This window comes from Oryzias latipes, chromosome 13 (assembly GCF_053564925.1).
Source record: "Oryzias latipes strain Hd-rR chromosome 13, Olatipes_Hd-rR_3.1".
Taxonomy (NCBI): Eukaryota; Metazoa; Chordata; class Actinopteri; order Beloniformes; family Adrianichthyidae; genus Oryzias; species Oryzias latipes.
This window is the reverse complement of record NC_136249.1, coordinates 7,393,034-7,415,887: the sequence shown is the minus strand read 5'-3', so window position 1 is coordinate 7,415,887 and position 22,854 is coordinate 7,393,034. Positions and strand designations below refer to the sequence as shown.

General features: G+C 46.0%; 1 protein-coding gene across 3 annotated transcripts in view; it reads right to left on the bottom strand.

The window, feature by feature from the left end:
- LOC101154967 (von Willebrand factor A domain-containing protein 5A) overlaps positions 1 to 22,854 on the bottom strand; it is a 45,947-nt gene that overhangs the window by 21,067 nt on the left and 2,026 nt on the right. For all 3 annotated transcript variants that reach the window (XM_023962076.2, XM_023962077.2, XM_023962078.2), the window contains exons 5-15: positions 21,173 to 21,339; positions 20,977 to 21,091; positions 20,688 to 20,863; positions 20,515 to 20,603; positions 20,163 to 20,307; positions 15,152 to 15,231; positions 14,956 to 15,070; positions 14,709 to 14,867; positions 14,522 to 14,622; positions 4,343 to 4,563; positions 2,145 to 2,201 (exon numbers count right to left, since the gene is read on the bottom strand). In XM_023962076.2, coding sequence (XP_023817844.1) covers positions 2,145 to 2,201; positions 4,343 to 4,563; positions 14,522 to 14,622; positions 14,709 to 14,867; positions 14,956 to 15,070; positions 15,152 to 15,231; positions 20,163 to 20,307; positions 20,515 to 20,603; positions 20,688 to 20,863; positions 20,977 to 21,091; positions 21,173 to 21,339 — 1,425 coding nt within the window. The remainder of the gene's footprint in view (positions 1 to 2,144; positions 2,202 to 4,342; positions 4,564 to 14,521; positions 14,623 to 14,708; positions 14,868 to 14,955; positions 15,071 to 15,151; positions 15,232 to 20,162; positions 20,308 to 20,514; positions 20,604 to 20,687; positions 20,864 to 20,976; positions 21,092 to 21,172; positions 21,340 to 22,854) is intronic.

The following is a 22,854-nucleotide window of genomic DNA, read 5'->3' as shown; positions in this document are numbered from 1 at the left end:
GAACCCCCTCAGCCAAATAATCAACAAGACTGGCTATGGATATCGACTCAGAAATGGGGCCAACATCAGTCACCTCCTCTACATGGATGACATCAAGCTATATGCTAAGAGCGAGCGTGACATTGACTCCCTGATCCACACCACCAGGATCTACAGTACTGACATTGGGATGTCATTTGGGCTAGAGAAATGCAGCCGGATGGTGACAAAGAGAGGCAAGGTAGTCCACACAGGAGGGGTCTCACTCCCAGAAGGACCAATAGCAGACATCGAGGACAGTTACAAGTACCTTGGAATTCCACAGGCAAATGGCAACCCTGAGCAGGCAACAAGGAAAGCTGCAACAGCTAAATACTTCCAACGAGTAAGGCAAGTCCTGAGAAGCCAGCTAAATGGCAAGAACAAGACCCGGGCAATAAACAGCTACGCACTGCCAGTTATCAGATACCCTGCAGAAATAATAAGATGGCCAAAGGAAGAGATACAGACCACGGATGTTAAAACACGAAAGCTCCTCACCATGTATGGAGGGTTCCATCCCAAATCCAGCACCCTGAGACTGTATGCTAGCCGCAAGGAAGGAGGCTGAGGACTAGTGAGCGTAGAAGCCACTATCCAGGATGAAACATCCAAGATGCATGAGTACATCAAGCTCAAGGCCCCAAATGATAGTGTGCTCAGGGAATCTCTCAGGCAATGGAGAGCAGAGGATACAGTGCTGGAGAACAGATCCTAATGGGAGGACAAACCCCTGCATGGGATGTACCATCGGACCGTAACTGAAGTGGCCGATATCAAGAAGTCCTACAAATGGCTAGAAAGGGCTGGCCTACAGGACAGTACTGAAGCGCTCATCCTGGCAGCTCAGGAACAAGCCCTGAGGACCAGAGCGATAGAGGCTCAGATCTACCACATCAGACAAGACCCAAGGTGTAGGCTGTGCAAAGAGGCACCTGAAACAATCCAGCACATAACTGCAGGATGTAAGATGCTGGCAGGGAAAGCATACATGGAGCGCCACAATTAAGTGGCTGGAATAATATACAGGAACATGTGTGCAGAATATGAACTGGAGACCCCAAGGTCAAAATGGGAAACACCTCCGAAGGTGCTAGAGAATGAGAGGGCAAAGATCCTGTGGGACTTCCAGATCCAGACTGATAGGATGGTAATGGCGAACCAACCAGACATTGTAGTGGTGGATAAAGAACAGAGGAAAGCCGTTGTGGTGGATGTGGCAGTGCCAAGCGATATGAACATCAGGAAGAAGGAACATGAGAAACTGGAGAAATACCAGGGACTCAGAGAAGAACTGGAGAAAGCCTGGAAAGTGAAAGTGACAGTGGTGCCTGTGGTAATTGGAGCACTCGGGGCAGTAACCCCCAAGCTGGAGGAGTGGCTACAACAGATACCTGGAAAGACCTCAGACATCTCAGTCCAGAAAAGCTCAGTGCTAGGAACAGCTAAGATACTGCGCAGGACCCTCAAGCTCCCAGGCCTCTGGTGCAGGACCCGAGCTTGGAGGAGAAACCACCCTCGCAGGGTGAGAGGGGCGTTTGTTTTTGTTTTATATATATATATATATATATATATATATATATATATATATATATATATATATATATATATATATATATATATATATATATATATATATATATATTTATAAAATGCCCCTCTTGGGGGTTACTGCCCCGAGTACTCCAATTACCACAGGCACCACTGTCACCTTCACTTTCCATGCTTTCTCCAGTTCTTAAGGCAAGGGTCTTGCCCAAGGACCCTTACTGGGTGATGTTAATTGCCCGTCTTTGGTATGGTAATTGCCCCATCTCCATTGATTGTTCGTTCCTGGGAATCGAACCCGGGTTTCCTGCATGACAGTCCTGCACCTTACCAACCGAGCTCTCTCTCTCTCTCTCTCTCTCTCTCTCTCTCTCTCTCTCTCTCTCTCTCTCTCTCTCTCTCTCTCTCTCTCTCTCTCTCTCTCTCTCTCTCTCTCTCTCTCTCTCTCTCTCTCTCTCTCTCTCTCTCTCTCTCTCTCTCTCTCTCTCTATATATATATACATATACACACACGCACACACACACACACACACACACACATAAAGGTATTATATTTTCTCCATCCTTATGTCACTTACCCATATAAACAGAACCATTTTTTGCCTCTGATGGACGATGAAGAGAAAGACCTTTAGCTGAAGAAATAAACACAAAATGCAACCATATCATTAAACACAGAATCTAATCTAAGGCCCCACCAGGTCCCACCTGCACCTGAATGGGTCCTGAGTGGTCTTGTGCCCTGTAGACCCCAAACCTACTCCATTTTGAACCTTCTCTGTCATACCACCACTCAAAAAGGAGGGCCTATACCAGGGGTCGGCAACCCAAAATGTTGAAAGAGCCAAATTGGACGAAAAAAACAAAAAACAAATATGTCTGGAGCCGCAAAATATTAAAAGCCCTATTTAAGCATTATAATGAAGGCAACACATGCAATATGTGTCTATATTAGATATTTTAGCCTACTATCAAAATGACTAAGTTGCTTGAAACACATAATGAGCATTATTAACGATTAAATGTTTATTTGCCCTGCAGTGCATTCTGCAGGGAATGACGCGTCACGGGACTGCTCTGTTGTGCAAGTTTAACTTCATTACAATATCAATGAATTATGTTTCATTGCTTTGATAAAATGAAAGACATTTAATAAAGAAATCTGATTTTGATGTCATTTTATTTTGAGGATTCAAACACAAAACAATAAAATGGAACGTGCATGACGAAGCTTCAAGCATTTGCGGCGCCTGCAGACTTTCATTCAGCTCGTTTAGATGGCTTGTCAGTCATATCCACCAAAAAGTGCAGCTTTTCCAGCCACTCAGTATCTTCCAGTTGCGGGTAGTTCAGGTCTTTGCTTTTCAGGAATGTTTTCACGTGTTCGAAACAGACAACAAAGTGATGGAAAGCGTCACCCCTGGACAGCCATCGGACTTCGTTGTGTAGCAAGAGATCAGAATATTCGCTTTCAACTTCATCAAGCTATGCACGGAACTGACGGCAGTTCCATTTACATCAGCCAGCTGTTTAGCGGTCCGCTGAAAGTTAAAAAAAAGCCCCACTGGTAGAAACGTGTGTCGTAAGCTATGACGCAAATCTCTGTTGACAGAAATGCTGAAGCCTAATATTGTGATGACTCAGCCGGACCGTCTCCTGAGCGGAGTTGCAGCAACTACACTGTTTACCAAGAGACTTCCTTAGAGAGCTGTCCGTGTCTCTAACAACTCACAACCCCGCACAATCTCAATGACAAATTACTAGCAGGAGAGCCAAACTCTATTTCTCTGTAATAAGTCCACTTGTTCCAGCACTCACAATCAGCACAAACAGCATGAACCTGAGTTCAGTTCACAACACTCTTACTCAAGGTTTTACCCTATAACTCCCACTTCCCATGAGCCTTAGGGGGTGAAGGCGGGGCTAGTGGCGGTCATGTGCATTTTAGGTCTGTTAGCAGCAGGGGATTGTGGGACGCAGTTTCCTGATCTAATTAGGGCTCAGCATGAGTGTTTCTGTTTGCCCACGTTTCTTTTCATATGGCAGTTTTGTTTTTCCACCTTAGTTTATTCTTCCTGTTATGTTTGTTTCTTTTTGTTGGACCATGAGTGTGGAAGGGAGAGAGGTTGATGAGTACAGTGCAATGTTCAATGTAATCCGTGTTAATAACAAATTGGGATTAACAATGCTGGAAAGGAGAGTATGCTTTCAGCTTCTCTCATTACCCATTCCTCTTTGGGATTAACAATGCTGGAAAGGAGAGTATGCTTTCAGCTTCTCTAATTACCTATTCCTCTCTGAGACTCTGCAGAGTCGTGTGACTTGTTTGCAATGCAGTCAGTTGACTGACACTTCAACTTATAGCGTTGTCCAACTGTAAGTGATGTACTTGCTGGGCATTACACTTTCAATTCTGCAAGCTCTTACAACATTGGATAAAATAAAGAATACTAGTGTCTTGTTTTTCCTCCTACAGAAAGCGTATTAAAGCAAAATAAATATTTCTCTCTCCCATCTATTTACATTTTAAAACATTTTTGAAAATGCTCCAGGGAGCCACCAGGGCAGCGCTAAAGAGCCGCATGCGGCTCCGGAGCCGCGGGTTGCCGACCCCCGGCCTATACGATACAACACCCACCCCTAATTAAAGGTGCTTGAAGGTTTAGGGGGTCATAACAGAAAAAGAAAAATGTAAAACCTTTGCAAATACAATCTTTACCTTCCCCCACCCTCTGTCTCCAGTTCTGGACTACAGTTTAAATGGTAAAACACTCACCAGGGGTTGGAACATTTCTGCGCACCAGAGGTCCTTGAACAGCATCACCATTGTCTTTGTTGACAGCAATGAAGGCAGTGTGATGACTGCTCACTCCTGATTGGACACTGAGCTTCACCACCTTCCTCTTCATGTCTTTATCTGACTTCCCTCTGTTCTCTTTTTTCTTAAACTCCAGAGAACAAATCAAACAACGAGCAGCTAACCTGTGGACTGTTAACCTATAAACAGAAGAGAAGGAAAAAGGGACGTGAGGATGAAAAAATGAAACCAATTGTAGTCTTTTGTCCTTGTCTGACTGTTTAGTGAGGGATGACTTTTCTGTTTTATGACGGTTTTATGGAGTTTGTCAGAAAATTCTATAATGTTTTTAATGTATTCTTGACACTCAGAGGTAGAGCTGGACGATGAAATGACATCCATATACAGTGAGGTCAATAAGTATTTGATCACCCTGTGAATTAGCAAGTTCTCCCACTTAGAAAACATGGAGGGGTCTAAAATTTTCATCATATGTGCATTTTCACAGTGAGAGACAGAATCTGAAGAAATATTCAAAAATCACGTTGTACGATTTTTTTAAACGATTTTTTTGTATATTACTGTGACAAATAAGTATTTGATCACTTGATTTAAACAACTTTAATATTTGGTACAGAAACCTTTGTTAACAATTACAGAGGTCAAACGGTTCCTGTAGTTCGTCACTAGGTTTCTACACACTGCAGCAGGGATTTTGGCCCACTCCTCCATACAGATCTTCTCTAGATCTGTCAGGGTTCCCTGAGCACCCTACCCGCCAATTTTAACCGCACCTTAGACATTTAGGGCCCCTTGGTGGGGAGGGTGAGGGGACGTCACTGTGAGTAATCAGGAGATGTCCCTTTAGTGCCCTACCCGCCAATTTTAACTGCACCCCCCTTAGTACACACACCCCTCCCCCCTCAATATATACATCCCAACATAAACACACACACATGCACACACACACCCTCTCAAACACACATATTTTGCAAGGAAGGTGGGACCTGGGTCCATCTGTCCCCTGCCTCTTCCCTGGTGGGGGGTACGGGCCCCTTTGCAACGGCGGCCGTGTCCCCGGGGTGCCGGTTGCCCGGCGGTGCTCTCTCCGCACGGTGGGGGGGTTCACAGTACATCTGAGCCGGGGGTGTCTGGTCCCTGGGGGGTGGGTTCTGGTCCTCGCTCCTGAGTGCTGGGCCCCGCCAAATTTCCAACTGTGGCTGAGCCTGGTCGGGCCATATTTACAACACCCCTTGTGGGCCCTCTTTTTTCCCCGGGGTTCCCCCCTCCTGGGCGGGGGCGGCGGGCCCCTGCCTCACTCCTCCCTGGACCAAACGTGGGCCGGGCGGATGGCTGCCTGGAGTGCGGAGCGGGTCTCCCTTGGGGGGTCCTGGCTCGTATCTGGGGTTGGGGCGGGGGGATGCCCGGAACTCCTGGGTGGTGGTGGGGTGCTCGTTTGGGGCTGTGGGCGTCCTTCTCCGGTGGGGCCCTGCGTTGGGTTCTCCCGGCGCGGCGGGGGGGCTGCTCTCCTGGTTGGGCTGGGGCGGCGCTCTCTTTCCCTCCGTGCCTCCCTGGCCTCTGGCTCTGGGGGCCTTGCGGCGGCCCTGCTGGCCCTGGCCTGGGTGGCGGGCTTGGTCGCCCGGGTGGCGGTTGTTCCCTGCCGGTTCCCGTATGGCGTTGGGGGGATTCCGGCTGCCGCTGCTGCTGCGGTGGGGGTCTTGGGGTGGGGATGGCTGGGCACTCTCCCTCCTTCTTTTCACGCTCCACCACCCATTTTAGAAGAACATAAACACTCACCTGAGCACTGGTGTTAGCTCACCTTTGCACTAACAGTTTGCATGACTGAATGACTGAAATATTTCACACTAGTTGGTTTTAAGGCATAAGTATGCGTGTGAACACTATCTGTTTTGTGTACATGTCGACAGGTGGACATCTTTGCAGCTAGCAGGTGTGTTTAATACATTCCAGTGTGTGTGGACAGGCTCCGCCCCCTTTTTTGTTTTTTTTTTGTTTGTTTTTTTGTTTTTTACTACATTTGAACCTTACCATAATGATTAACAACCAGTAAACTTGTTGCTTTATGCTGCCTCATGGTCTTATCCCCCTTCCCCTCCTATTATCACCCCCTACCCCCCCTCTCTCTAACGTCCCTCTCTCTTCTTCCCCTCTTTCCTTTTCCGTCCGGTCCAACACCAAAGATTTTCAGACATGATTGAAATTAATAAAGTTTGGCCTCAATTACAAAAGGGGTTTATTCAGACATACCTTTGGTTTGTCTGAAGATTAATAACCCCTCTTGTTAAAGTAAAATATGTCCAACACAAGAGGCCCTCAGCTCTCATCTGTCTGCCCAGCTGTTGGACAGGACAAGTTAGAAAAAAAAAAAAAAGAAAAAAAAAAAAAAAAAAGATCTGTCAGGGTTCGGGGCTGTCGGTGAGCAACGCAGAGTTTCAGCTCCCTCCAAAGATTCTCTGTTGGATTTAGGTCTGGAGACTGGCTAGGCTACTCCAGAACCTTGATATGCTTCTTACAGAGCCACTCCTTGGTTTCTTGGCTGTGTGCTTCAGGTCATTGTCATGCTGAAATCTCCACTGATGGATAATATTTTGTTGTTTTGAGAGTTTAACATCTTTTCCATCCAGTTACTGAAAACTTCTAAGCTTGACCTTGGTGACCTATAAACACCACTTAAAATGACATTTTCCCTCAATTGTTACATATTTCAATTTTAAGACATTCCAGTATTCCATCCACTGCAACTGACAATTTATCAATTACTGTAAACTTAGTATTTTTTTCACATTTATTGCAACACCTTCACCTTTTTTGTTTACTCTGTTCACATAGTTAAGTTCGTAGTTTTCCAATTCACAGTCAGCGTCCTTGTCACAGCTGAACCACGTTTCATATATGGTTATGATATCAAAGGAATGCCCCATATTCTGTAAATAGTCCTTGATGTCTTCAAAGTTGGTCCACATGCTACTGCTGTTAAAGTGAATGATTGACAGTTTTTCTTCTGGGTTAACAGAGTTTTTAAAGTCATCTATGCTGTAATATTTACAGTCCATATTAACAGTGGAAAAGAATTGATCAGGGTCGATGTCTTGGAGGTTGTTGTCATTATAACTGAATATTTTAAGGTCGGTTTGCTCACCATTCAGATCTCTGAAAGTCGTTTGGTTACAGGTGACATTTGAAGAAAAAGTGTTGTTTTTTTTAGAAGCTATGGATAGTAGAGTTCATCTCCTCACCTTGTAAGACCAGCATCTTCACTTATCTCTTGTTTAGACTGTAGTCGGTAAATATTTTTCCAAATCTTGCAGGTTCCTGATAAGAACAACCTTGGACTCCTCAGGGGAGTTTGGCATAAATTTACAGTCTTTTACAGAGGTACCATGAATTATTCCCAGCTTTTTCAAATAACGTGCTCTTCTGGGGATGTCGACATTCCTTTTCGTGAGATTGTCATTCATGTAAACGTTGGTTCCCTTCAGATTTCTTCCTTGCTTCAATAAATCTGCTTTGTGTTTCCAACTGACAAACTTTAAGATGATTTCTGGTTTGTCTGTCTTTTTTGTCCTGGGAAGCAGTCAGCATATCTTCACATTGTTTGTGTCCAAAGAAATTCCTTTGGACTTTAAGAATTCCTCCACCTTTTTCTCCACAAAGCTTGTCTCCTTGTCATTGGATTCCTCACTATTCCTGGCAGTCACAGCGTTAGCAAATTACCATGGTTTGATTTTTTTTTTTTTTTTCTTTCTAACTTGTCCTGTCCAACAGCTGGGCAGACAGACGAGAGCTGAGGGCCTCTTGTGTTGGACATATTTTGCTTTAACAAGAGGGGTTATTAATCTTCAGACAAACCAAAGGTATGTCTGAATAAGCCCCTTTTGTAATTGAGGCCAAACTTTATTAATTTCAATCATGTCTGAAAATCTTTGGTGTTGGACCGGACGGAAAAGGAAAGAGGGGAAGAAGAGAGAGGGACGCTAGAGAGAGGGGGGGTAGGGGGTGATAATAGAAGGGGAAGGGGGATAAGACCATGAAGCAGCATACAGCAACAAGTTTACTGGTTGTTAATCATTATGGTAAGGTTCAAATGCAGTACAAAAAGGGCGGGGCCCGTCCACACACACACTCAAATGTTATAAACACAACTGCTAGCTGCAAAAATGTCCACCTGTCGACATGTACACAAAACAGATAGTGTTCACACACGCATACTTATGCCTTAAAACCAACTAGTGTGAAATATTTCAGTCATTCAGTCATGCAAGCTATTAGTGCAAAGGTGAGCTTACACCAGTGCTCAGGTGAGTGTTTATGTTCTTCTAAAATGGATGGTGGAACGTGAAAAGAAGGAGGGAGAGTGCCCAGCCATCCCCACCCGAAGACCCCCCGCTGCAGTAGCAGCGGCAGCCGGAATCCCCCCAACGCCACCCGGGAACCGGCAGGGAACAACCGCCGCCCGGGCGACCAAGCCCGCCACCCAGGCCAGGGCCAGCAGGGCCACCGCAAGGCCCCCAGAGCCAGAGGCCAGGGAAGCACGGAGGGAAAGAGAGCGCCGCCCCAGCCCAACCAGGAGAGCAGCCCCCCCGCCGCGCCGGGAGAACCCAACGCAGAGCCCCACCGGAGAAGGACGCCCACAGCCCCAAACGAGCACCCCACCACCACCCAGGAGTTCCGGGCATCCCCCCGCCCCAACCCCAGGTACGAGCCAGGACCCCCCAAGGGAGACCCGCTCCGCACTCCAGGCAGCCATCCGCCCGGCCCACGGTTGGTCCAGGGAGGAGCGTGGCAGGGGGCCCGCCGCCCCCGCCCAGGAGGGGGGAACCCCGGGGAAAAAAAGAGGGCCCACAAGGGGTGTTATAAATATGGCCCGACCAGGCTCGGCCACAGTTGGAAATTTGGCGGGGCCCAGCACTCAGGAGCAAGGACCAGAACCCACCCCCCAGGGACCAGACACCCCCGGTAATGTGAACTCCCCCACCGCGCGGAGAGAGCACCGCCGGGCCCAGGAAGCCGGCACCCCGGGGACACGACCGCCGTTGCAAAGGGGCCCGCACCCCCCACCAGGGAAGAGGCAGGGGACAGATGGACCCAGGTCCCACCTTCCTTGCAAAATGTGTGTGCGTGTATGTGTGTTTGAGAGGGTGTGTGTGTGCATGTGTGTGTGTTTATGTTGGGATGTATATATTGAGGGGGGAGGGGTGTGTGTACTAAGGGGGGTGCAGTTAAAATTGGCGGGTAGGGCACTAAGGGGACATCTCCTGATTACTCACAGTGACGTCCCCTCACCCTCCCCATCAAGGGGCCCTAAATGTCTAAGGTGCGGTTAAAATTGGCGGGTAGGGTGCTAGGAGGACATCCGCTGCTTGCTGGCAGTGATGTCCAAGCACCCCCCCTACCAAGGGCCCTACATGTCTAAGGTGCAAATAAAACCGAAAGAGGGGGGGCCCACTCCATACGGCAACCATTGGAGGGGGGCCACTGCCTAGTAAACCCCCCCCCCCCCCCAAGGCTCATCGCAGGCTAAGCCCCCCACCCCCTCACCCTATTATGAGGTTATATGAGGAAGGGGGTAAGTTGGGGACAGCTGATAGACTGTCCCCCGCCCCCCCCCAGCAAGGGGGCCAGGCCCACCCAGCCCAGGGGCCCCACCCCCGGAGGCGGCGACACCCCAGGCCCAGCACCACCCCCCCCCCACACAGAGAGAGAGGAGCCAGAAAGCGGCGAAGGACTTGTACAGGCTAGCCAGACAGAGAGACAGAGATGGGAAGGACGTGCAACAGATAAGGGTGATTAAGGACAGAGATGGAAAGGTGCTAACAACCCAAGAGAGTGTACAGAAAAGATGGAAGGAGTATTTTGAGGAGCTGATGAACGAGGAAAATGACAGGGAAAGAAGGGAGGAAGATGTGGTTGTTGTGGAACAGGAAGTAGCAGAGATTGGAAAGGATGAGGTTAGGAAGGCTCTGAAAAGGATGAAGAGCGGAAAGGCCGTTGGTCCTGATGACCTACCTGTGGAGGTATGGAAGTGCCTAGGAGAGACAGCAGTGGAATTTCTAACAAGGTTGTTCAATAGGATTTTAGAGAGTGAGAAGATGCCTGAGGAATGGAGGAGAAGCGTTCTGGTCCCGATCTTTAAAAACAAGGGTGACATGCAGAACTGCAGCAACTATAGAGGAATAAAGTTGATGAGCCACACAATGAAGCTGTGGGAAAGAGTAGTGGAAGCCAGGCTTAGGAAGAAGGTGGAGATTTGTGAGCAGCAGTATGGTTTCATGCCCCGTAAGAGCACCACTGATGCCATTTTTGCTTTGAGAATGTTGACGGAAAAGTACAGAGAAGGTCAGAAGGAGCTGCATTGTGTGTTCGTAGATTTAGAGAAGGCGTATGACAGGGTGCCGAGGGAGGAGCTGTGGTACTGTATGAGGTCGTCTGGAGTGGCAGAGAAGTATGTCAGAGTAGTTCAGGACATGTATGAGAGAAGTATGACGGTGGTGAGATGTGCTGTAGGTCAGACAGAGGAGTTCAAGGTGGAGGTGGGACTACACCAAGGATCAGCTTTGAGTCCTTTTTTGTTTGCTATGCTGATGGACAGGCTGACAGACGAGGTAAGACAGGAATCTCCCTGGACAATGATGTTTGCGGATGACATTGTAATTTGCAGTGAGAGTAGAGAGCAGGTGGAGGAACAGCTAGAGAGGTGGAGGTTTGCTCTGGAAAGAAGAGGTATGAAGGTCAGTCGTAGTAAGACAGAATACATGTGTCTGAACGAGGGGGATCAAGGTAGAAGCGTTAGGTTACAGGGGACTGAGGTGAAGAAGGTGCAGGAGTTTAAGTACTTGGGGTCAACAGTTCAGTGTGATGGGGATTGTGGAAAAGAGGTGAAGAGGCGAGTGCAGGCAGGTTGGAGCGGTTGGAGGAAAGTGTCAGGAGTGTTGTGTGACAGAAGAGTGCCAGCAAGACTCAAAGGAAAGGTGTACAAGACAGTGGTGAGACCAGCTCTGCTCTATGGGTTAGAGACGGTAGCAGTGAGACAGAGACAAGAGGCTGAGATGGAGGTAGCAGAGATGAAGATGTTGAGGTTCTCCTTAGGAGTGACCAGGTTAGACAGGATAAGGAACGAGTACATCAGAGGGACGGCTCATGTTGCCTGTGTTAGCGACAAAGTCAGAGAAGCCAGACTGAGATGGTTTGGACATGTTCAGAGGAGGGATAGTGGATATATTGGTAGAAGGATGTTGGAGATGGAGCTGCCTGGCCGGAGGGCAAGAGGACGGCCAAAGAGGAGATATATGGATGTCTTAACAGAGGACATGAAGTTGGCTAACGTTAGGGTAGAAGATGTTCATGATAGAGTGAGGTGGAAAAGGATGATTCGCTGTGGCGACCCCTGATGGGAAAAGCCGAAAGAGAAAGTTAACCCCTGTTGATTTTCTCTCATCCACAGCATGAGTAGGTTCTACGACTGGGTCATTAGACGGCCCCTAATACACTTTTTTCTTTTTCTTGAATTTGTATCTTCCCCATTTGTGTTCTTCATAAAACAGCACGAGGGGAAGCAGACCTTTGAGAAGAGAAATGTGGTGGACCTTTCCATCATATTTGCTCTTACCCGCGCATGCGTAAATTGATTCTTGTCTCATTGTTTTTTGTGTTTTATTGTTTTTTATTTTTTAATTTCCTGACCCTAACACTAACAAAAACTTAGACCCACAGCAGAATCATCTTGGCAGACCCGTACCACAGCAGTGGACACCACAAGTTCTTTTGCAGCCGTTCTGTTGTATCAGATGTGTCACATCTCTAATAACAGGCTTATTGAGAAGTCCATAGGCGGCCAGGTCCAAGCTTGCCAGAGCTTGTGGGACATGCAGAAGGAGGACGCGAGTGTTCGAGGCCCAGAATGACCTTTTTGGACTTTGTTGCATTTTACAAAATTGCTTGCTGTTATGTTTGACAATTCTATTTTTCTTTTCATCGTCTGTGTGATTTTGTTCTGCTTTAACATTTCTCAATCCCCCCCCCCCCTTAATTCCAGGTGTTCCTTTTCCTTACAGGAAGTGCTATTTTATTGTCTTTGTATCTTTTAATTTTTAGAATAATTTGAATTTGTAGTTGTGCATTTTCTTTATTTACTATTTTATGTTTTGTTCTTTGTAAACGCCAATGTGCCAAAGATCCAATGAAGCATGAGTATCCTTAGGGATGGTCGCCGATGGGGCACGGGGCCTTAGCAAGCATTTTTCCTGTCCAACTGAATGTTTCTTAAAGATGATTAATGCAAGCTCCACAGGTTTTTCGCTGCTAAACTCATAAATGGATCATCAACACCTTTGAAATGCACATTAATGCACATTGGTTCTGTTATAGATTGTGAGGGCTTGAGACCACAGCTGTTTTGATTGCATGATGTGATAATGTGTTTTTATTTTTTGTGTGACCTCACTTCGTGAGGTCAAGAGAGGGAAACTGAAGGAATTTTGTATTTTTGTGGTCCTCATTTCTCCTAGGCTTTTATCTTATCTTTATTTCATTGAAGGTTTCCTTCAGGTTTACTGTGTGTGGTTCCTTTGAATTTCAAAGGGACTTCCTGAAAATTGCATATGTAAAGAGGTTTTGATGCTGCAGCTTCGAACTCATCCCCTTCAGGAGAAAACGGTCTTTGATCTTCTGAGGCCATTTGGTTGTAGGTCTGACTTGGATCATAAATCTATCATCTCTGAGACTGATTCAATCCCTGGGAACCGCCACAGGCATCTGCTCACGTGTGGGGAACAAAGATGTATTGTCTACTGGATGCTAGGAAGATCCGGCCACATCTGGGGGACCACCTGGGGAGCCATTTGATTGTGGGACCATGTCAGTCTGGGAGGTGACCTCCGACGCGGGAAACAGATTCTGACTCCAAGTATGGACTAAGGAAGTAGGCGGGCTCCTCTGTCAGCCAATCTCTAGCGACCAGAGGCGGAGAGTCAGCCGCGGGGGAGGAGGTTCTGACCATATGTTTAAAAGTCTGCACTCAAGGAACTTCCCTTTGTTCCCAGACGGCCTCAAGTGATTTGGATTTGTAACTTCTTACGTTTTGATGGTTTTGGATTTGGGAACCCAGATCGATCTGTTTTTATTCTGTTTTTAGAAATATTGTTATGGAATGAATTTGTTAAACTTAATCCGGTGGAATCCCGTGGTTTTCTCCTTCTCGACTTTTTTGAACATGCAACAAGGAAAGTAATCTCAAAGCGACAGATTATTTCCTACACCATCAATACACTGTGGGTTAGGAGGAGGGATGAAGCAGACAGGGAGCAGTGTGGCAGTGTGCACGTGGGGGTGGAGATACATGCATGCTGCCGAAGTGAACCGTGTGTTCATAAGGTGAACCAGATGCTACCCAGCCAGACCAGCCAGACCAGGAGAGGGGAGGAGAGACCCCCAGGCCAGGAGCCCCCCCGGCACCGGACCCAGGCAGCCCGGGAGGGGGAGAGGAGGGGAACTATTTTAGACTGTTTTAAATTCTACCACTCAGGCAAAACTCAGTTTATTTAATTGAAATCTTCCAAATCCCATCACTCCAGTTTTATCCCACGTGTTTCTCAGTGCTTAGTTTCTTAAACGTAACAGCGATCAAATAAAGGCTTTTCTCAAAATCTAAAACTTTCCAAAACCAACAGGTTTTCCCTCTGCATTGACTTCCACTCTCTCTCTCTCACTCTCTCTCTCTCTCTCTCTCCTCATGTTAAGAGGCTGGGTGTCATCTTTGACAGGACACTATCCTTTCAGTCTCACATTAAAAACATTCCCCTATCTGCATACTTCCACCTATGGAACAATAATCGCTTTTGCCAACCCAAACCCTAAACACCACTGCTCTTCTGGTCCACAATCATGTTCCCTCTATTTTAAATAACAGAAACTCTCTTCTTATTATCCTCAATCTGAAATGTCTTCATAAGCTTCAGATGGTCCAGAATCCAGCTGCTTGTATCATTACTAGAGCCCCCTACCTTTAACACAACACATTGGTTCTCCAGAACACATCCAAAATATTGTATGGTGTCCTTGAGAGCCAAAATGATGTGTTCAAATAAAGAGTAATATAATTTAACTCAGAAAAAAATATAATAAAAAAGGAATGTGTATTACCCAGTGTCCTTTGCAGGATTGAGGTTAAACTGTTGTTTGCTCTCATAGGGATGATCTCCCAGAGTGTAATTCACCGTCACACTGCAGTCTGTTTGGGAACTCTGACAAAACAAAATACAGTTTAGAGACCAATGCATGCACAAACACACAACTTCTACACAAAACCTAAAGGAGATCTCACCAGTACCTTTCCACAGAGTTGGGCATAAATCAGTGACCTCTGACCCTGGAAAATTGTTGTGATTGGTGGAGAGAGGACAGTGGCAGACACTCTCTTTGGTAAATCCCATGTGACAGAGATGTCTTTGACAACAGGCTGTAGTGCAAATTTCAGAGACTGCATCACCTGATGGTTAGGAAACAGTGAATAACATTTAAATGTTTATTTTGCTCAATAAAGGCGTATTATTGAAGTTAGTTGTTTGTTATTTTACTTTTGCCTGCATCCTGTCACTTCCTGTGATGAACTGAGCGTGACCTCTGCCCTCCTGAGCCAACCCATTGATGAGAGCAGAGCTGGCTCCTTCTCCAATCCCAAAAGAGAAACACCTGCAAACAACACACTGGTGTTAAACACACAACACACAAACACAGGACACATGCAGTGAATCTGTGTTTTAGTGCTTTCACCTGTGGGAACCTGCATTCTTCCTAACTAGATCTAGAACTTCCTTTGTGTTCCCCACCTCTCCATCAGTGAAGACAAACAACTGAGAGGAAATACAGAAATCAGAATGGTAAATGACATATACTCATTTAGCGCTTTACTACCTGCTTAAGAGGCCCAAAGTGCTTTACAGTCACAGTCCCATTCACCAAGGCACACAAATTCACACACTGATGGGAGCTCTGCAGACAAACATTGGTGCCGAACTATAACCACCAGGAGCAAGAGAACCAACTACCTCTGCACCACGGCGACCTTTCAGAAGTTATATAAAACACATTAAAGCTGAGCTACAGTTGTGCTCATAAATTCACATACCCTGGAAGAAATGATAATTTCTTGGTCATTTTTCATAGAATATGAATGATAACACAAAAAACTTTTTCCACTCATAGTAATTGGTTGGGTGAAGCCATTTACTGTCAAAAAAATTTTTCTACCATTTTTAAATCCAAATGACAACAGAAACCTCCATAATGACCCTGTTCAATCACTATATGAGTGAAAAAAATAGTTTTTGTGTTATCATTCATATTCTCGGAAAAATGGCCAAGAAATCATCATTTCTTTCAATGTATGTAAACTTATGTGCACAATTGTAAAAAAAAGAAACTGTTCAAGCAAAACAAGTTTCCAACATTTTCAAAAAAATTAAACAAATTCTAAAGCAATGTAATTCCAAAATTAAAGCAAAAAAAGGAGTTGTATTTCATTATTCAAGATTTAAGATTCAAGATTTGGTTTACTGTCATTCCACACATAGTATTTGCAGAGAAATACACAGGTGAGACAAGATGTTGATTTTCACTAGCATGATAGTACAAAGACACCAGCACCTCTCCCTCATTACGCATCGTACTAGACCTATACTTCTCATCACAGGGAGTTTACCCGGTTTTTCGTCACTCCTCAAACTCTTGTTATATTGGGGTTTTCCTGGCTCAGATTACATAACCCCCATTTTGACTGGGCTAACAGTCACAATGTCAATTGGAGCACTTTCTGTATGGCTAACTGTCTCCAGTCAGCTATCCCATCCGTTCCTCCTACTATCTCTAAACCTGCTGAAGACATCAACCTTTCTAAGGTACCCACCTGTTACCACGATTTATGAACTGTCTTCAGCAAGGCTAAAGCCAGCTCACTACCTCCCCCTAGACCTTACAATTGTTCTATTGATTTACTCGCTGGCGCCAAATTACCCAAAGGCCGACTATTTAATTTAACCGGTCCCGAGAAAGCAGCTATGGAAAAGTACATCCAGGAGGCACTTTCTTCGGGACACATTCGCCCTTCTTCGTCTACCGTGCAGGTTTTTTCTTCGTTCAAAAGAAAGATAAGTCCTTAAGACCCTGCATAGACTATAGAGAACTCAATCAAATTACCATTAAGGACAAATACTCCCTTCCACTCATTAGCTCCGTCTTAGATTGCGTTCAGGAAGCCCGCATCTTCCAAAATTAGATCTCCGTAATGCCTACTACCTTGTCCGCGTTAGAGAAAGGGATGAATGGAAGACCGCCTTTAACACCCCTTAGGGCACTACGAATACCTGGTCATGCCATTTGGTTTGACCAATGCCCCTGCCGTCTTCCAAAGACTTATAAACAACGTCCTCAGAGATTTCATTAATCGTTTTGTATTCGTCTACCTTGATGACATCCTCATATATTCCAAAGATCCCGCTCAACATCAGTCACATGTCCGTCGTAGAGCAATTATCTGAAAATCCACTCTTCGTCAAAGCCGAAAAGTGTGAATTCCACGTGACCACCAATCCTTTGCTAGGTTTTATCTTTGAGGCCGGTAGCATTCGCCCTGATCCTGCTAAAATAGAGGCAGTCTCCCAGTGGGAACCCCCTAACTCAAGCAAAAAATTACAGCAGTTCTTGGGGTTCGCAGACTTCTATCGCCGGTTTATCAGGAACTATAGCAGCATCGCCGCCCCACTGACTCAACTAACATCCACCAACCCCGAAGCCCAAAGGGCTTTTGACACTCTCAAGAATTTGTTCGTTTCTGCACTATCCTCATTCAGCCTGATGTCAACCAACAGTTCATCGTGGAGGTGGACGCCTCCAAATCCGGTGTGGGAGCCTTTCCCTCACTAAGGGAGGAGTCATCCGGCAAACTGAAATCATGTGACTTCTTTTCCAGGAAACTGTCCCCCGCTGAACGCAATTATGACGTGGGCAACAGAGAACTGTTAGCCATCAAACTCGCTCTGGAGGAATTGTGGCATTGGCTGGAGGGAGTGGCTCAATCATTCATTGACTGGACCAACCACAAAAATTTGGCGTGTCTCCGCAATGCAAAAAGACTCAACTCCCGCCAAGCACTTTGGTGTCTATTTTTTGACCGCTTTAACTTCACCATCACTTACAGACTAGGTAGCCGCAACGTCAAGCCAGATGCACTCTCCCGGAAATTCTGCTCCACGGGCACTTCACCTGTAACCACCATTCTTCAACCCACCTGCATTGTAGGGAAACCTAACCTGGGACATTGAGAGTCGTGTCATCCAGGCTCAAGGTGAGGAACCCGACCACGATCCATGCCCTAATGGTATCCTCCATGTGACATTCTCACTCAGGTCCGACGTCATCACCTGGGCCCACACCTCTCCAATTGCTTGCCATGGTGGTATCCATCTTACCGTTAATCTCATTCGCAAGCGATTTTTCTGGCCTTCCATTAATAAGGATGTGCGGGAGTATGTTGCAGCATGTTCCACCTGCGCTCGCTCCAAATCCTCCCACACCCCTCCTTCTGGTTACCTTCATCCTCTGCCTACGCCCAGCTGGCCATGGTCCCACATCGCTGTCGACTTCGTCACCGGATTACCCCTCTCTGAAGGCAATTCAGTAATATTCACTGTCATTGAACGTTTTTCTAAGTTCGCTCACTTCATCCCACTTCCCTAATTACCTACCGCTACTGAGACTGCCGACATCCTAGTTCAGCAGGTTTTCCGCCACCATGGCATACCTGCTGACATCGTGTCTGATCGTGGGCCGCAATTCATATCTCAAGTCTGGAAGGTGTTCTGTTCAGCCCTTGGAGCCACGGTCAGTCTCACCTCGGGATACCATCCCCAATCAAACGGTCAAGCTGAGAGGGCTAACCAGGAGCTGGAGGTCGCCCTTCGTTGCCTTGCTTCCCAGAACTCCATGGACTGGTCTAAGTATTTGGTGTGGCTTGAATATGCTCACAACTCTCTCCCTTCCACTGCCACAGGGATGTCACCATTTGAAGCCTCCCTCAGGTACTCACCACCTCTGTTTCCATCCCAGGAACTTGATTTGGCAGTGCCCTCGGTACAGGACCATCTCCAACGGTGCCAACACATTTGGCACCAAATCAGGGCTGCTTGCCTCCGCACCAAGGAGAGCAACTGCCGTACTGCCGACCGTCACAAGATGGTGGGGCCCACATACCAACCCAGTCAGAGGGTATGGCTCTCCTCCCGTAACATCCCAATCCAGGCCAAGTCCCGTAAGCTCGCTCCCCGCTTCATCGGCCCTTACCCCATTGAAAAAATCATCAATCCCACCTGTGTTCATCTCCGCCCTCCTGCGGCTCTCAAAGAGCATCCTTCATTCCGCAACTCCCAGATCAAGCCTGTTCAGGACAGTTCATTGTGCCCACCTTCCACTTACCCTCCACCCACGCGTATCATTGATGGCGCTCCAGCGTTCACGGTCAGCCGCCTCTTGGACATCCGGCGCCGAGGTCGTGGCCAACAGTTCCTGGTCAATTGGGAGGGTTATGGTCCTGAGGAACGCTCCTGGGTCTCCCGTTCCCTCATTTTGGACCCTACCCTCATGTCCGACTTCTACTGTGCTAACCCGGATTGTCGTCCTGGGCCACCTGGAGGCGGTCGTTGAGGTGGGGGGGGGGGGGGGTGACTGTCATGGGGCCTCTGTCAGTTCTCCTCCCCCTCCCGTCTCTGCTCCTGACTCCACTAGCTGTGACCAATTCACCTCATCACCTCTGCTGGCCAAAAGGAGACCCAGCTCCAGTATTCAACGCCAGTTCGTTGCCCCTTATGGTGACTATACCTGGTCGAGTCTAGCTCATGTTTTGCTCCTCTGATTTTTCTGCCACGCTAATCCTGTTTTCCTGTCCCAGGACTTCATTCTACAAGTGTCACCTGAGTGGAAGTTACCACCTGTAGCTTCAAGCAGTCCTGAAATTTCCTGAGCATTACACCGTGCTACTACCTCCAGCCACACCGCGTCAAGACCTCCAGCCACACCGCGTCAAGACCTCCAGGTCACCCCGCGTCTAGGCCTACAGTCACGCCGCGTCTAGACCTCCAGCCAAGACCTGCCTCTCGCCAATAACCACACCGGAGAAATAAATCATTACTTACCCATCCGCTTACCTGTGTGTTCCTTCTGGGTTCCAGCCTCTGGATCTGTCTCGCAGTAATATCCTGACACAAGCAATAAAATAACAATCAAAGAATTCTTCTTCTTCCTCTTTCGGCTTCTCCCATCAGGGGTCGCCACAGCGAACAAGTCGCATGGTAAACTTGGCAATGTTTTACGCCGGATGCCCTTCCTGACGCAACCTTCTCAAACCGGGTTTGGGACCGGCACAGAGGTCTCCCTAACAATCAAAGAATAAAAATAGCAATAAAATAAGATAAATAAAAACAAAATAAAATAAATTTGTAAGGCAATCCAGAACTTTGCTAAAGAATTAAATAAATATGTCAAGACTCAGCATGAGCTTTACAAAGGCATGGACTTATATTACTTAAACATCAGAATCTGAGAGGAGAAAAAAACATTGCTAACATTGTAAACAGCGGATATGAGCCTCTTATGTGAGATGCTGTTCCTTGATGCCACAAAATATTTGTAAGATCATTTATAAAAACTTTAGTATCTTATTGCTGAAAATCGTGAACTTACTGTAACATACGGAGTGATGAAATAGAGGATAACAGAGAGAAATAAGAAATACCTGTCTAGGCTGGTTGGAGATGCAGGGCTGACTGTAAATGTGTTGGAGGGGCTGAAGAATCTCTGTTCCTCCCAGATCAGCCTGCATCACCTTAACTTTCTTCAGAGCCTCCTCCATGCTCTTCTCATTGTATTCCACACTCTTCCTGCCATCAGAAACACACAAAGGTCAAATGGAAGACTGCACCATGACACATCATTTTCCAAGATAACACACACCATACTGTACATAATAACAACACATTACCTTCTTTAAAGTAACCCCCATTTTTGGAAAAAACGACACCAACTGAAGTACACATTAATATTATTATTATTAAGATCTTAATATTATTTTTTAACTAACTACTGACGGAAAAATTTGATCATATCTGGATCCAAAACCATAGATATTGAAGTAGCAGCCCATTGGTAAACTCTTCAAGAGGAGCAGCAGAGTATCCTGAGAGAGAATAGAAGTTGATGAAGACCATGATCTCACACACATAGAAAGGTTTTCATGACTGACTGAACACTGGATGAATACCCTTGCACTGCTGATGCAAGTCTCTTGCTGGTTCCAGTTACTGGTCGAACACCGCATGCTTCCAGATCGATCCAACAAGAACACAAACTCTCCACATGAGGTGCGTTTGGACATCACAGACTCTGGGAACTCTGGGTACAGACTAACCATCACCACAGGATCACCCATCAGAGTGCCTGAAACACAACAGGAACCACAAAATACTTATAATTCTGTACAAAGATTTACATTGGTTGATTCTAGTTTGTAATAATTTCATATGTAAACACAAAAACAAGTTTTCTCTCACCAGGCTTAGCAGAGTCCTGTCCTGCCTCCACAACAGCAGAGGGCTGGTGAGCATCTTTGTAATAAATCAGCAGCTCTACATCTCTGTCAAACTTGTGTCCTGCAGCCAGCTTCACCTGCACACCAACAACACAAAGATGAAGAAACCTTTGTATCTTCTTTTCAGCAACAACTACTTCTCACAGCTGTTTACTTACAGCAGCCTCTGTGTGATCAGTGTTCAGGTACTGAAGAGGCTCCAGAGAACAGCTGGACTCTACTTTGGAAACTGGACGAGGAGAGGACACTCGTGCAGAAAAGGACAGACTGTAGGGAATCTCAGAGGCTGGAACTGAGCTGACCGGGACTCCAGGACCTTCACTACCTGCAAACACCACAACAAACAACCAGGAGTCACTGAAGAACACAAAAATAACAATTTGAGGAAACTGTAAGCAGAAAGAACAAATATGTGTTTGTTGTGTCTTATAATTTAAACCAGTGAAAGTACCGTACTGGTTTGTGGGTCACTTGGTACCGGACCGCAGGAAGAAAAGAAAAAACATTCGCTAACTTAGATTATTTCTAGAGTCTGTAAATCTGGAGTCACTAAAGAACACAATTATAAACATTTGAGGAAACTCTAAGCAGAAAAAACAAATATGTGTTTGCTGTGCTTTATACTTTAAACCAGTGGTCCCCAACCTCCGGGGTTGTGTTTGACAATTCAAAGTTTAACAGCCGTTTGATCAACAAATGCGGCTGAAAAAGCTTCATCAAATTGTTTAACATTTGTAAGGCACAGGAAACATATGCCTGTTGTTCCTAGCAGTGGTACAATTATTCTTGTGCTTTATGTGTTTTCGTTCGTTCAGAATTGTTAAATACTAATTACGTTAGCATGTCTATTCATGTTAGCATAAAGCAGGGGTGCCTCATTACATCGATCGCATTAGATCGGTCAGTCTTCAAGGACATGAAGGTAGATTGCAGGCCCGCAAAGATAAATAACCAAAAAAAGAAAAGAAAAAAAAGAGGGGAAAAAAAAACGAAAATTTATGAGATTAAAGTCAAAGTGAGCACACAGTGCAGCAAGTGAACGCTGTGCAGCTGCAGAGCAGACCGACTAAACTTAGTTGAACAGGTAAGTTGCATGTTTGTTGATAACGTTCCAGATGTTTGGAAGCTCTTTTGTTTTATTTACGGTTTGTTAATGTTCTATATATTGATTGGCGGCTTGCTGGATCTCTGCAGCCTGATGATGAAGCCATTGATATCTCTGCAGCTGTTTACTTCAATCCTTTCTTCCTCCACGAAAGACAAGACCTCTAAGTCTGTGTGACGCTTCCTTCTGAGGAGGAGCACTTTTAGGCATTTTCAACGTTCTTCTATTTTTATCTTTGTTGTTTTATGATGAAACTGGGCGTTTCATCTGGAGGAGGGAGTGTATGTAACAATCTTTACTTCCGCATTGGTGTTCTGTGCATGACAGGTTCATGATGTAAGGTGACAAATGGACTTCTGGGTATGTGTATGAAAAGGAAAATAAGTAGCGGTCCTTTACATCCAAACGTGTCTCTGAGCTCCTCATTTTACAAATGAAACTCCACTTTACCGACACCGAACCCCGAAAAGCCGGCTAAACTAACAATATTTCGTTTTGAGTTGCCAAAAGGTTCAGAATGTTTGGTTTTTGAAACCGATGTGGTAAATAAAGCTATACTAAACGCTCCACATCTTTCTCTTTAAGCAAGGCTCGAATAAACAAAGAACTTTGCTGTAGCAGGTTGAATCTATTTCTGTTATCTATAAGCCAAAATGAAACCTACATTCACGGAGGTCTGAATACAGAGAGAATTTCCTGGGTACTGATCAGTGTAGGTGAAGTTTTCCAGATTCC